A 15,221-nucleotide genomic window follows, 5' to 3' on the forward strand; every position below is an offset into this window, starting at 1 on the left:
TACTTGAAGGAAAGAGTGGGAAGGGTAATTGGGCACCTGGCACACACTTAAACTGTGGTAGACGACAGCACATCAGAAGACACGCTTCAAGAGGAAGTTATGCTGCGCACAATCTGATGATCGGTGACGAAAGCCTAATTTTACTCCTATTTCTCTTCCTTACCCTTTTCTTGTAAGAAAAGGAAAGTGGATTTGACACAGAGGAAGGGTAAATATTCTCTTTCTATGACTACCACTGTTGATATTATTTCAGGAAGGGTGTATACTACCTGAGTATAGCAGCCGCAGCGTTTCTGGTGATGATAATAGCGCTGGCTGTGCTGCGTGTGGTGGTCTTCTGCCTTGTGTGGCTGCTCACGCTCTCCCGGCATCATCTCTGGCTGCTGCCCAACCTCACCGAGGATGTTGGCTTCTTTGCTTCCTTCTGGCCGCTTTATAAGGTATACTGACGAGACTGCGACGTGACAGTAGCGAGAGGGCGACGTGACAGTAGCGAGAGGGCGACGTGACAGTACAGAGACGTCGACGTGACAGTAGAGAGACGGCGACGTGACACTAGAGAGACGGCGATGGACAATAGAGAGACAGCGACGTAATGGGAATGTCTTGCGGAAATGATTACTCGCTAGTAAAAAACCATTTTTTGATAATAAATATATTATCTATTTACTTATTTATTTAATTAAAAATTAAAAACTTTTTTTAACTTAAGGTCATGTGTATTTCAGTATGAATACCGCGGGCCTGGTTCCGAGAGTGATAAGTCATCAAAGAGCAAGAAGAAGCGCAAGAAAGACAAGGTGTCTGATGATGAGGAGGAGAAGACGCCCCTCCTCACAGAGGAACCTCCTCCCGCAGCTCCTGTGGTAGAGGAGACCTTACCCAAGGAGGAGGAGGAACCCAAGTACGTAAGCAGTTCTGACCCTGTAGTAAGGTTATCCTGACTTAACGTAACCTGATTACTATCTACAAATATGTTTAACCTATAGTTACATATAATTAAGTAAAAAATAGGCCTGTATTAAACTGTAAAGCCTTACTTATTGGCCTATGCTCTCTTCCAGTCTCTGAATCATCAGTCATGAACATCTGAATCAAATTTCATCAAGATCCGTCGTTAATATACTTCGCCGTTCCGGAAATACTTTGAAAAATCCATCCATCCATCCATCTTAACTTTCGCATTTATAATATTAGTAAGATTATTAAAAATCTTGTCCCTTTCATGTATTAAACATAAAATATATAATTCCAGAGAAGAGATCGCGGAAGCTGCTTCCGCGGATAAACTATCGGAGTCAGAATCTGAGAACAGTCAGCGTTCCTCCACTGACCGGGACTTCGAGATGGTGGAGCCCGGAGACATCGAGGGCGGGGACACGCCCCCCGGGGAACACGCCCCACACTCTTAGGACTACGCCCCATAAAGGCCCAGATTTACATTTCTCCAATAACCAACTACCTTAGCGTCTTAATATCTGTTACGCAAGGCTCGTATTGGAAAATGGATCTTATAATTAGGGTTTTATCTCTAAAAACCCAAAAATTCTATATTCTAGTTGATTAAATTTAATCTATATTTAAAAAAAACTAGGATTTCATATGAAATTACGCACCAGAATCGTATAGGCCGTTTTATAAATTGATGGAAATGTATAGAAATATGTTTCAATTTAAAAATAAATCATTTTTAATATAAAAATATAATATTTTTGTGAGACATTTTTATTGTATATTTGTGTTTAATTGGACTTAGAGAATGTAATTATTAAAATTTCAAAGGTTTGATAATCAGAATGTTTAAAATTATCATGTTTTTTTTAACTGATTTTAATATGACTACATTTAATTTATATATGTTTTCATTCATCAAGCATATTAAGAAATACTTTTGCTTTTTAAATTACAATAAAACGATTTTTACATTATGTATATAAATATATTATATACAATTAATAATTATATATTTATCAATACATAAATGTTTGACTATCTACTTATGTGCAATGTTTTAAATCATTCACCAGAATCTTCACAGAAGAAACAGTTATGACAACTCAAAAATGCCGGTCCCTGCGATGTACCGGTTTTCACTAATCGGTTTTGAAAATCTGATATTGTTTATAACTTTAATTTAATGTTAGTATAAACAATCCTTTTATTAAAATGAAAATAGAAATTGTTTCAGCAAATAAATTATAAAGTTAATTAAAATAAATATTGATAGTAATTACGTATTATTTTGGTCTCTACTGTGTCTGTGCGTAAAGGAATACAGTCGAACCAAAATAAACGAAAGTCTAAGGAACCACGACATTTTCTCGCTTTCTAACTAGAGATTCTCGCTTATGGAGGGTCGTCTGACACTAGACAATGTTTCTCGCGTATCCAGGTATGACTAATAACAAAAGTATTTGACCACGGGTATAACCTCGGACTTGCACTGTCGGAAGTGTACAAAATATTATTAGTTTAAATGTTTCAAGGAGAAAGCGATCATAGTACAGTCTAACATTTATAAGCGAGAGTTCAAAGGACAGAGATCTCGCTCGTGGAAGTTTCTCGCTAATGGAGTTCGTCAGGACCGGATAACTCTCGCTTATAGAGGTTTCTCAGGTATCCATGTTTGACTTCGTATTTGTGCAGGTTTTTCCGCAGTGTAAAATCTACGGTAAGGTTTATAGCTTGAGACATTACATCTATTTAACTCTCGTCTAACTCTTCCTTAATTTTTCTGTCTCCACTGCAAATAGACGTGTTTGAAAACAAGTTCTAAACTTTTTCCTATGTCCCAACTATGAACCTATTGATTTAGTGTCGAGGTTATTTTGAAAATTTATTAATCATATTTATTATATAAAATATTTGTTATGCTATAAATTATTTATGTTGATTGAAATCGATTATTTTATTTATCTTCAATTTTTGGTGCTTTCAGTAATAACAAACAGGCTTATAATCGTTCGGTATCTGCATTTTTTTATTTTAAGGGATTTATCGGTTTTGAATAAAGTGAAGATTTTATTATGAGTAAAATTGACAATGGAAATTATAATTTGAGCACGTACCTACGGTATGGTTGAATGGCAAATAGTTATGGAGGGAAATACATATACGGCGGTCATAACCAAGAAAAACATGCTGGCTGCCTAACAGATTTTCTTATACAAAAACAATATGTCAGTTCGAAATTTGACACGCCAAATTCAAATTTTAAATTTCGAATGTTGTTGCTTTTATTATTCACTCGAAAGAGCAGGCAAAGGAACTAAGCCATACAAAATGTCTTATGACGTTTCAAATCAGAAAGGCAAAGGCGTTACGAATATTCTGCCGATGCGTTGTGATGTTTTTTTTTAATTTGCATTTCATTCATAATATGTGTTTTTATGTAAATATATGTTCCTTTATCGTATAGTATATAATTGGTGTCTTACGACTGTATTATTGACGTTGTGCAACGTTAACGAAATAAAACAATATACTCTTTTTAATCTTGTTTCATTTTCCCTTTCCAATATGTTATATTATGCTCGAATTATACGAGAAAAAAAAAACAATTAAGTATAATAGTTTTTAATATCAAAATAACACTTACAAACTAAATATAAACTTGTTATGTAGATACAGTTTTTAAATGCTGTATTTAAATTTCTATAATCAAGATTATGGCGTTTTAAATTCAGTTTTATAATTTGTTTGCCTGATTTAAGCTTTTACAGTGGTAATATTTAAATAATTTCAGAAATGGATATATTTTTTTTCCTAACCTTAAAACTAAAAATAATTCAGGTATTTTGAAACATGTTTTCCAATAAAATAGGGTTTAAAAAGTTTGTCAGTTTTTATTAAAATTAGAGATTTCCTCGTTTTTCTTGTTCAAGTTCAATGGATTCGAAGAGTGTTTTAAAGTTGCCAGCTCCAAATCCCTGAAAAGGAACAAAATGACGCCATCTTTCAATCGGTGTTAATTTAATTTAATCTTTGGTGTTACGTTACAGTTAGTAACACATTTTTGGTCTATAAATGTAGGTAAATAATTTTTTTATAATGTTCTCGCATAAGTGGATACTTTGAAAACTGTCACCGGTTCGGATCAACGAGGGACATTCACCAAGCATTTTGATATTTGTGTACAATGTCACTCACTGTTTGGGATACATCTCATGCGTCTGGTCAACTTATATCAACTAGTCAACTTATATAACCGACAAGAACTAGCGACTTGCAAGTTGCAAACAGTCGACAGTGCATTGAGATGTTACTTACATTATGATTTCTCCTTTGTATAACCTCAAGGAACAGTGTGGGCCGGTCCTGCGTGTTCTTAGTGAATATCTGCAGTAGATAGCCGTCGTCGTCGTAGTCTATTAGTATGTTGAGTCTTTCCAGTACATCAATGCTCTCGGCGACGCGAACTTTGCTCTCTTTCAGACGTTCTCTTATTATTCTGTAGTACTCTGATGGTATGGACAGGAATTCTACACCGCGCGCTCGAAGATTCTCGATCTGTTGATAGTAAAGAAATATTACTACACTTTGAAATTTTGGAATGATGTAAGGAAACAACAGCATGGCTACACTTTGTACAGGGTGCTTCTTTGACCATAAATCACCTTTAAAGTAATATCTGAAAGTCAACAATCGCAAAAGAAGCCGACTGTACTTTAGTGTTGCATCATAATGTTTTTAATAAAAGCTAGAGACCGAAAAATTGTGACCCGGTGGGCATAAGTCAAACTAAATTATGACAGCTCACTAGCGCCCCTCAGTCAATAACAAAAAACTGTCACAAAATCCTTTTCGTTTTTGACTTTAATGACATTTTTATGATCACGTAACATTTGCATATTTTGTGATAGCACTAACTCTACAACAGCGCATCTGTACCGGCTCAGATATCCATGTTCTCTATGTTCATGTATAAATACAAAGAGTCGTGTATTTAAAATCAAATATGTATCGTATATGAACAATTCATCTCATTGTTTATCATGGGGTAGTCTTACCGCAGTAATAATATCTTCAGTGTTAATAGCGATATGCTGCACCCCAGCGCCTCCGTGATATTCCACGTACTCCTGTATCTGGCTCTTCTTTTTGCCGGGCGCGGGCTCATTGATAGGCATTTTGACGTTCTCTTCCCAATTCGCCATCACGATAGAACGTAGCGCGGAATAATCCGTGCAAACTTGCTTGTCGTCCACGGACCAGAATCTGGATGGATATAAAACCTTTTTATTATCTGTGAGTGTACATATGCTTTGAAAGGCTTTGGAACTAACAAAGTATCCCATCAAAGTCTAATCGAAATCGGTTCAGCCCTTCCTGAGATTACCCGGAACATACGCGTAATGTCGTACGAAATGTGTACGAATTTCTTTTTAATATTACATACAGACACGGCAATATCTTTTATAGATAATTCTTTTGTGAGATGTTAGATGGTACTAATATTGTTACTGCAAAGCTAAAAACAATTTAGTCGTTAAATGGTAATCTAACCTGTGAAACTGCAGACATCTCTCGTACCATGATGCAGCAACCTCCATGCCCTGGTCCGGCTGGTTGCCCACCACATGGTCCACGAAGTTAATCTCCACTTTAGGTCTGTTCGAACCAAAGATATTTAATTGTAAATCTGCTATAGAGCGGACATTAAAAGCGCTTTACAATTATTTCTATCATAATCATAGAAAACAAATGCCAATTTTGGTTACAAGTCGTGGATTACAATTTGGGCTGTATTGTCCCCAATCTATACTAATATTATAAAGCGGAAGATTTTGTTTAAATGCGCTTATATCAAGAACTACTGGTCCATTTTGAAAAATTCTTTTTTTGTTGGATAGTCCATTCATAGAGGAAGGCTTTAGGCTATATAACATTAGGCTGCGACCAATAGTTGTTTTTAAATTCCGCGCGGACGGAGTCGCTGGCGTCAGGTACTTTATTGATGCAATGTCTAGATTAAACAGTATATTTTTTAACTCAGGTTACTCACAAAAAGTTACTGATTGGATCCTTGTTGAGAGTGACGTAGCCCGGCAGGAATGATCCTTCGTAGTTAGATCGATCCACTAATGTGTGCGTGTTGTCGCCATACTGAAATACATTAACAAAGATATGTAGCTTTCGGTCTTAGTATGTAGTATTACCCTTCGTATGTTGACAACGATCCATAGAGAGCTTTTGTTACTTTTGCATCAAGAGAAAATGGAAAATTGCAAATATTGCAAACCACTCTATGTGTACCATTTTCAATATTTTAATTTAATGTAATAAAATATGCTATATAGTCTTACCGTCTTCAATGTAGCCATTCTAACAACTCCAAACTCGTCAGTTTCTTCCCAAAGATCTTTAACCACGACAGCTCCTTGTGTCCTCGCGTATTCCAGAATGTAATCCAGGTTTTCAACTTCGAACGCCACATCTTTGACGAAGTCACCGTGGTATCCGACCTCTTTCACCAAATCTGAATCTTCCGGATCGTATTGCGCTTCGAAAACGAACACAATCTGAAAGTTTGTTAGTTATTTCACAGAAGGCAGATCAGAAAAAACACTGTTTGAAAAAAAAAACAAAATCCTAATGTCTCGTTTGATCCCCATCGCATTTTATGATTAACTGTCTCCGAGCGAATTTCCTTCTATGCTTCTTCCTTCTACGAAAATTCTGACTATGCTCTACGCCTATGTCAAACTAGCTGTCGCCCGCGACTCCGTCCGCGCAATTTTTCAAATCGTACCAGTAGTTCCTGAGATTAGCGCGTTTAAAGAAACAAGCAATGTCTTCTGCTTTATAATATTAGTATAGATTTCAGCTTGATCCGTTGTGTCGTTCTAGAGATACTTTCTACCAAACATTCACGCATCATTTTCAATTATAATATTAGTACGATTAGTTTTAATGTTGGTACGACGCCAATGGAAACCTACTAACAAGATGAGAAGCCTTTAAATCTTAATATTGATTAGGTGTTGTTTTGTTTATACCTTGTTTAACCTGACGGCGTGCGAGGCGATCTTTCTGGAGCCAGTTTCCAGGCCTCTATACGCGAGAGGCTCAAATCCAAATCTTGTGACGTAATAGCTTGCCGCCTAGAACACGAACAACCACATTATTAATGTAAAGGTCAAATGGTAATCTATTTTATAAGATAACCGGCTTTAAAATTCACTCATTATAAATTATTATTTTCCACTAAAAGGTAAAAACAGCAATGGATTCGATCCAAAAAGTCGAATGTCAACCAGAGACTTAACACACGGTTCGTTACTCCACAGAAATTCACCAATTGGTAGGATATTGGAGATTTCGTAAAAGAAAGAAAGACATTTATTACTATATAGATCCAAGAATAAAATACCGAGGGCGCAGAATTATAACAAAAAACATAAATTTAAAAGTGTGGTAAAGGGAGCCAACTGATCGTACATATGTAGAGACGGCATAAATAGTCCATGCGCTGGTGTTCAGTTGGCTCCTTTTTTTTTTGGTATCGGGGGGGGGGGAATCTTCGTAAGATACCCTGCCTTTTGGGGGAAAGACAGGGTTATGTGAGACTCACTAAAATCCCCTCAGTGGCCAACTTCAAGTGCGACTACGATGGTCCCGGGATCTCCAAAGGAACGCACCGGAGCCCTTTGCACTGGGCTTCTGCACGACTCTAGGAAAATACTTCCTCGTGCCTTGGCAAGATCGGACCACGCAATGTTGCCGTCTTCTCGGGATTGCTTTCATTGAATTTCAGTTGGCTCCTGTGTTCTTTAAAATTAGATACGATTGTTGTTTATACAATTTTTAAACACTTACTTGTTTTGCATTCGAAACCCAAAATGTGAGATGGTCGAAAGACAAAAACCGACCATTGTCCGGCTTTCGACCCTTGTCCGTATACGAAGTCTAAGAAAAAAAAATTGGATTTAATTTTTTTTTTGTAAATTATTTTTTAATGCATTATTTCTTTTCAACCAGTTTTATAAAGTATTTGATAAAATTCAAAGCTATTTAAAATTTACTCTTAGTAAATGTTTAACTTTTGAATTAAATTAAAAAAAAAAAACTTGTATATCGTTATCATTATTTTAACATATAGGTAAATGAACAAGAAATATATATAATACACTTATTTACTTATGTTTATATTGTAAATAAAAGGACAGATTGTTTAGTATCAATATCTAGATATTTTATATTTAAATTTTCACCTTAAATTAAGTAAGAAATAAGATAAAACCCAATGAACAGGACAGGACATTTTTATTTTAAAAACGATACAGCATAATAAATAAAAAATAAAATTTTCATTAATTAAAAACTATATAATAAAATAAATTTACTTTAAAATATTCAAACTATTTACTTACCATGTTTAAATTATTTAACAAAATAATAAACAAAATAGGTCCGTCCTGTTCCAATCACAAATAGATAACTGAAAAGAAAATATCTTCCATCGATCTTATATCGCCTCGTAAATACGCAATTTATAGCTTCATATATTGTAGGTTCTTTGAGAATATATAAAGGAGCCTACACATCGGCATCGCTGCTGCGAGCCTGCGTTTGATATGAAACTAATCAGCAAATAACTGTTTATACAGTTATGTAGGGTTTGCATAAAATTGAGGGACAAATTATAAATTTAAATATTCAATTATTACGATATACTGTTTATACTATCAAATGTTAAATTCGACAAGTTCACAATAGAGTTACAAGATCAAACAAAAAGCTAAATAAAAATAAAATTATTTGTTTATATCATACTTCATATTATTATAAATACGAATGTTGGGATGTATGGATGGATGGATGTTTGAAGATATCTCCAGGTCTGCTGAACGGATCTCGATGAAATTTGGCACACATTAAAAACATAGTCTGGAAGAACACATAGGCTATTAATTACGTTTTATTTTAATACCGCGCGGACGGAGTTGCGGGCGACAGCGTTACGAAGATAATTGAACTTAACAATCTCGAACTTCTAAAACCTTACCAAATTTTTTTTAAGCCCAATATGTGATCTTGAATTAAATAAATTAAATAATTATCTAGTACATATATTGATTAAGGCATATAAAGATAGTCTCGAGGAAAATAATGGTGAACACAATTGAAACATTTCGATGGTAATTTCAGTCAAAATTAATTAAAATGAGTTGATTAACTGAAACATATCGAGCGTCACCTTGTGTGTGTCACAAACCCAGTTTTTTATACACGCGACTTGCCATTTAAAAAAGATAATCCGGACTGTTGTTAAGTAAAACATTTATCTAGTACATTAGTGTGTAATCTTACTTTATAAATGCGAATGTTTAGATGGATGTTTGTTTGTGTGAAGGTATCTCTGGAACGGCTCAACAGATTTTGATGAAATTTGACACAAATATAGAGCATAGGATCACGAGCATCAGGTCTGGATGAACACTAAGGTACTTATTAAGTTTTTTTTAAAATTCGCGCTGACGTATTCGCGGGCGACAGCTAGTTCAAATTCAATAAAATGTATTGGATGTATTTCGTAACAATGAAAGTCGCAAGTAAATTCTAGTATATGTAAAGCTACGGAAAGCTTATACGTTCCTTTACAATGTTTACGAGTGTTAGCAGCGTTTAGAACCTGTTCACAAGAGCAAAGCACAACAGGCTTCAAGTGTTTCTGCTCTTGGCTAGCATACAACTGAGGCATGCAACGGTGCAAGATGTGAAGCATCATTGAACGTTAAAATGGGCTCTTTATATAACTTCCAAAATAGTAGGCAGCAGAATGTCAATAATAGTCATAAATATATAAACTCACGGGTCTTCCTCTGTGATATTTTCACCCGTTTTTCATGGGTTTTGTTCACTTTTTTAGCATTACATTTTTTTTGTTTTCATGATAGCTTAAATTAATAGTTTTACTGAGCATTTTTCATTATTTACCTTCAAACAGGTCTAATTTATTGCTATTGAGAAAAACAAATCCAAAACTAATTTTGTTTATAACAGAAGGTAGTCAGCACTCTGACATCAGCACCAAAAGGCATGCAGATGCGTTGCCGACTCATGTAAATCGATCCAATTGAAAATAACCTATAAAATATACAAATTTATATCTTTATAATAATGAATATTTCCATATAACTCAGCTGTGGAAAACAAGTTGAGAGAATGACCAAGCTAAATGTTAATGAGGCGGTGTGGCAAAACTGGATCCGTTCGCGGCACAGAGGCGGGGTTGCGCTGACGATATTTTGACAGCGCGGCTCATGTCTCCAAATCTACTGTAAACTATACGTTATTTTTATTAAACTTTCATTCGAGTAATAAACACTTATGATAATAGATACTTTTGTTTATAAAATCGAAGATAATTATGATTTTTTTCTATAAACCAGATCAAACTTTATGTTTTTTTCTGTTGAGTTTACTCACACAGTTGTGAAATGAATGTGAAGCTAACATCTTTTGTTTCAGATTTTTCGCTTTTATATTATTATTTGCTCAGATTAGACTTGAGGCCTAATTTAGTCTACTTTCCCTTCCCACCCTTTGTGAGAGGATGCATGCAAAAACATTTTCTTTCTTGCATCCTCCCCTCCGTCAATTAAAGGTAGGCAACGCATATGCTATTGCGTATGTCTATGGGCAACGGTCACTTCGCTATTTCAGCGATTCAGGTGGCCGCTCGCTCGTGATGCACCTTATGATGCAAAAAAAAATTACCCCTTTAGTAATTTAGAATTAAAATATCGTTAAACAATATATACAGAGTTACAATTAAAGAAATTTTAAATCTCCATTAAACTTCCTATAACTATAGTGTAGTGGTTAGATTGTCTCTACCCCACATTGTTCGCAGTTCGAATACCGGTCTCCAGTAGATATATTTATATGCTACGTGTAATATGTATTTCAAAACATTGTGCAATTTAACATTCCAGTAAATTCTAGTATTAACTTGTGGAAATAAAAACGAAAAGTGAATAAAAATGATAAATTTTGAGAAAATGAATAAACTACGACCAGTGCCTTATTTGCGTTAAGTAACATTTTCATCTTTGGATTTTGAAATAGTCGCTTTATATGTCTACAAATTAAATTTATTGTTTTATAGTTTTTTTTAAATATATTGACGGCTCAAGATTATATGCTCTTTGCGCAGTGCCCACCTGCCGCACTTAAAGTTGTACTATGCGCAGCGACTCGCACGAACTTAAGAGCCACCAAGATATCCGAAAAGTGCTATACAAATATAAGGGTGAAAGATGTTCGCTTATTTTATTTATGTGCTAATTTGAAAAGTCGTATATAGTTTGTAGGAATTGATTGTCGTTTGGTTTAACGTTAACAAAGAGGTGAACTTGTTTATAAATATCTAAAAGATATAAATATTAATGAAGTGACCTCGAACAGGACGTAAACAATAATATTTGTCTATGAAACAAGATATAGTAAACAGATAGGAATTTCGCATTCTTTATCCAGCTTCGCATCACCAAATTAATGTAAAAAAAAACTTTTTGTCGCCCTTTTTTTCGTGATTATTTATTTATAAAAATCAATTGGTCTGGCTGAATGACATCGCAGGGAAGAATACTATTGCAGCAATCAAAACCAACAATTTTTTTTATCCATTTTATTTGATTAATGTTAAAAAAGATTATGCACTGATAGAAATATGTATATTATTTGAGTACATGTTTTATACGTTTACTAGCGGACCCGACAGACGTTGTCCTGTCTACACGTCTTTAATTCGAATATTATTTAAAATTTGTCACTGCGATGGTAGCGCCGTCTGTCGGATCCAATGTAAAACATTCCAAAATCAACAACTACTAATAAATTAAAAATTTATTAAAAAAAACATTGTCCAGCTGACAAAATTGTGACAAAAGTGTGATTGGGAATGGTTTATTCCCAGATCCCCTTGAACACACACAAAAAATTTCATCAAAATCGGTCCAGTCGTTTGAGAGAAGTTCAGTGACATACACACTCACAGAAGAATTATATATATAAAGATGTATTTGTGAATTATACATTTTAAATTAATTATCTTTATCTGTGGAAGCTATACGTTCAATCGCTTCAAATACCCATTTGTAGTTCATAGCACCGAAACCTCTATGATTTCTTCTTTGTATAATTTCAAGAAACAGCGTAGGACGAGCTTGAACGTGTTTGGTAAACGCTTGAAGCATGTAACCACGGTCATCGAAATCAATAAGAATGTTATTTTCTTTAAGCATTTCTATGCTTTCTAATACGTTTACAGTACTATCTTTTAATTTTTCTTTTATTAAATCATAGTATGTTGGTGGCCAGGATAGTATTTCAGCGCCACGAGATTTTAAGCTACGTATGGTTGCAATTATGTCGTCTGTGTTTAAAGCAATATGTTCAACACCAGATGTACCCAATGCTTTAACGAAATCGGTAGCTTTGCTACTTTGCTTTAACCCTTTAGCCGCTTCGTTGAATGATAACAAAACTTTTTCATCTTGACTGATCACGGATGCGGAGTTAATGCAGGAATATGGTACTAAATCGTGTTTGTAATCGACGCACCAAAATTTTTGCATGTTCAAATTCTTTTCGTACCATGTTGTTGTGCTTTCTAAGGTACCATCAGTGAGATTACCTTCTACATGGTCTATGAATTGTAGATATGTGTCTGGAAGAAGTTTGACGAGAGGGTCACTCTCTGTTGGCTCGTATCCTGGTAGTAGAAGGCCGTTATAGTTTGCTCGGTCTATCAGCGTGTGAGTATTGTCGCCGTAAGTCTTCAGAACAGCGTATCTAAGAGTTCCATCTTTGTCTGTCTCTTCTGTAATACCCTTGATGATTTCAGCGCCCTCTAGTTTTGCTTTTCGGACCAATTCATCAAGGTCGTTGACGGCAAATGCGACGTCCTTGACGAAATCGCCGTGAGCTGTTAGTTCTTTAGAAATCAGGCCTTCAGAAGTGGTTGGAGACTCGAAAATTATGGTTATCTAGAATAATAAGTGTATTAGAGGATCAAATCGACTAAATAAATCTATAAATTGATGTATTAAATTTATGACAGACTAGCAGACACTCGCGACTTTGTTTGCTCAGATGAAAAAAGTAGCCTATAATAATTAAAGACCGTCAGACAGACAAATAAACAAACAGACAGGCAAACATTTTTATTTTGGTTTTTTGTTAATCAAATCATTACTTATACGAAATACGATTTTTTTGATATTACATACAAACACAGCAATTTTATTATATGTATAGAATATACAAGATATATTTAAGTCAAAATATGTTACCTTATTAAGATTAACCGCATAGCCTTGTACTGGATTTTTTTCATTCGCATCTCTTCTAGCAAGTGGTTTAAATCCGAATCGACTTACAAAATAACTTGAAGCCTAAAATATCATCATCATCATCATCATCAGCTCACTGTACGTCCTCACCGAGGGGCTCGGATCCTACCCTAAGTTCAGGGTGATTAGGCCATAGTCAACCACGCTGGCCAAGTGCGGGTTGGTTGACTTCACACATATCTTTCAATTTCTTCTCAGATATGTGCAGCATCACGATGTTTTCCTTCACCGTAAGAACGTCGGATAAATGTACATATGTAAAATCGGAAATCGAAAAACATATTGGTACATGGCGGGATTCGAACCCAGGACCTGCAGATTGCAAGTCAAGTGCTTGACCACTGAGCCACTGACGCTCCAGTAAAAAATATCACAGAAAAATTATTAAGAAAAAACACGATATAAGAAAAGAATACTTAAATAAATAAAGAATATAATTTACCGTTTTAGCATTGGCAACCCATAAAGTAAGGTGATCGAAATCTAAAACCTTGGCTGCGTCCTTTTTATCTTCTTGTCCTTTTGTCATTTTACACTGCAAATAAACAATAATTAATTGATGTTTTCCTTCGAACCTGTATAAAAACATATTGTCTTTACTCTCATTTTGTATTAGAACATAGACAACAAACATAAGGAAGAATTTTGTATTCATTACGAGAACGAATAAATATGAAATTTGAAACTGTGCAAATCTATTTATTATTTTAAAATAGTTTTCGACTGTAAATAATTGTCGAATTCAATGTGTTACTAGTATGTAATTAACACAAATATTATTTGGCATTTCGCAGTAATTTTACATAATTTAGAACAAAATGTTAGGATAAAATTTACAACAAAACAACCGTACCTTTTGTGGTCGCTGATAAAGTCTAAATCGATAAATGGTCATTTTAAGGCATTTTATTTGATTTTATATCTTATTAAATAGGCCAATTGTTAGTTATTCAACAATAATGACAATTAAGTTACTAGAATTAGTTGTATAATTAGTAACTGGAACCTAAAGGCTATGTCTAGGTGATCTAGAATTAGATATAGCCGAACATAATTATGCGTTGACACTAAGTTCAAGTGAATTTGCTTAAAAATGAAAACGCCTTTATTTAGATTTCCAGTGTTAAAATAATCATAATCTAACTAATATCATAAAATCGAAAGTTTAGATGGATGTTTGTTTGAAGGTATCTTCGGAACAGCTCAACTGATCTTGATGAAATTTGGTAGTGATGTAGAACATAGTCTGGAAGAACACATAGGTTATTTTTTTTAATTCCGTGCGGACGGAATAGCAAGCGACTATTAGTTGTTTTACATTTTTGTAAATTTCAACAGTTAAAATTACTTACATAGACTTTTCCAAAGTTTTGTTGAATATTCACACAACACAAATCGGCGTCTCTCAAAATACTGCAACCTTTGTCGCATCTAAGATATTTATAAGGGTACAGTTATCTTCCTAACAGATCTTAATAAGAGAAATATGAATTAATTATTGCGACACAGAATTCACGCGTTCCTCAGAAAAAGAATCTTGATAGACTTGATAGACAGACGGACGGACAACAAAGTGATTCTATAAGAGTTGCGTTTTTTCCTTTCGAGTTAAAAAACCTTAAATAGGACGGCATTAAGAGTACCAGAAACAGACATATAAACGTAGATGTATAAAAGTTGAAGATAGAGAGGTGTATCACGATCAAACGGAAGTCTGTGGTCTCTGTCTACTTCTCTGGGTTATAGGCGTGAGTTATATAGTTGTACTACATATTATGAGGTAAACAAATAGTATGTTATTAGCTTTAAATCTGTTTTATGTTAAGATTAAAGATGTGTATAGGATGTTAAAGCGTAAAA

General features: G+C 34.5%; 3 protein-coding genes across 5 annotated transcripts in view; 1 reads left to right on the forward strand and 2 right to left on the reverse strand.

Annotated features, from left to right (window-relative positions):
• Positions 1-1,707, forward strand: part of Trp1 (translocation protein 1) — a 12,648-nt gene extending 10,941 nt beyond the window's left edge. For 2 of the 3 annotated variants that reach the window (XM_013308941.1, XM_013308943.1), the window contains 3 exons: positions 254-440; positions 729-904; positions 1,256-1,707. In XM_013308941.1, coding sequence (XP_013164395.1) covers positions 254-440; positions 729-904; positions 1,256-1,412 — 520 coding nt within the window. In that variant the 3' untranslated portion in view covers positions 1,413-1,707. The remainder of the gene's footprint in view (positions 1-253; positions 441-728; positions 905-1,255) is intronic. The other variant, XM_013308942.1, reaches the window with a different exon arrangement.
• Positions 1,708-3,593: 1,886 nt separating this feature from the next.
• On the reverse strand, positions 3,594-8,433 carry LOC106115524 (4-hydroxyphenylpyruvate dioxygenase-like). The gene is given in 9 exon segments (NM_001312576.1): positions 3,594-3,929; positions 4,270-4,509; positions 5,010-5,217; positions 5,506-5,610; positions 6,005-6,105; positions 6,306-6,521; positions 6,999-7,103; positions 7,819-7,908; positions 8,373-8,433. Coding segments are annotated over 9 exon segments (1,143 nt in total). The 5' UTR covers positions 8,376-8,433; the 3' UTR covers positions 3,594-3,854.
• A 3,488-nt stretch (positions 8,434-11,921) lies between these two features.
• On the reverse strand, positions 11,922-14,756 carry LOC106115435 (4-hydroxyphenylpyruvate dioxygenase). Its single transcript, XM_013308787.1, has 4 exons — positions 14,714-14,756; positions 13,804-13,896; positions 13,302-13,403; positions 11,922-12,995 (listed from the first exon to the last, which is right to left on the reverse strand). The coding sequence occupies exons 2-4, from the start codon at positions 13,888-13,890 to the stop codon at positions 12,051-12,053; spliced, it is 1,134 nt and encodes a 377-aa protein (XP_013164241.1). The 5' UTR covers positions 13,891-13,896; positions 14,714-14,756; the 3' UTR covers positions 11,922-12,050.
• Positions 14,757-15,221: the final 465 nt, after the last annotated feature.

Source organism: Papilio xuthus, unplaced genomic scaffold, assembly GCF_000836235.2.
Source record: "Papilio xuthus unplaced genomic scaffold, Pxut_1.1 DF827789.1, whole genome shotgun sequence".
Taxonomy (NCBI): Eukaryota; Metazoa; Arthropoda; class Insecta; order Lepidoptera; family Papilionidae; genus Papilio; species Papilio xuthus.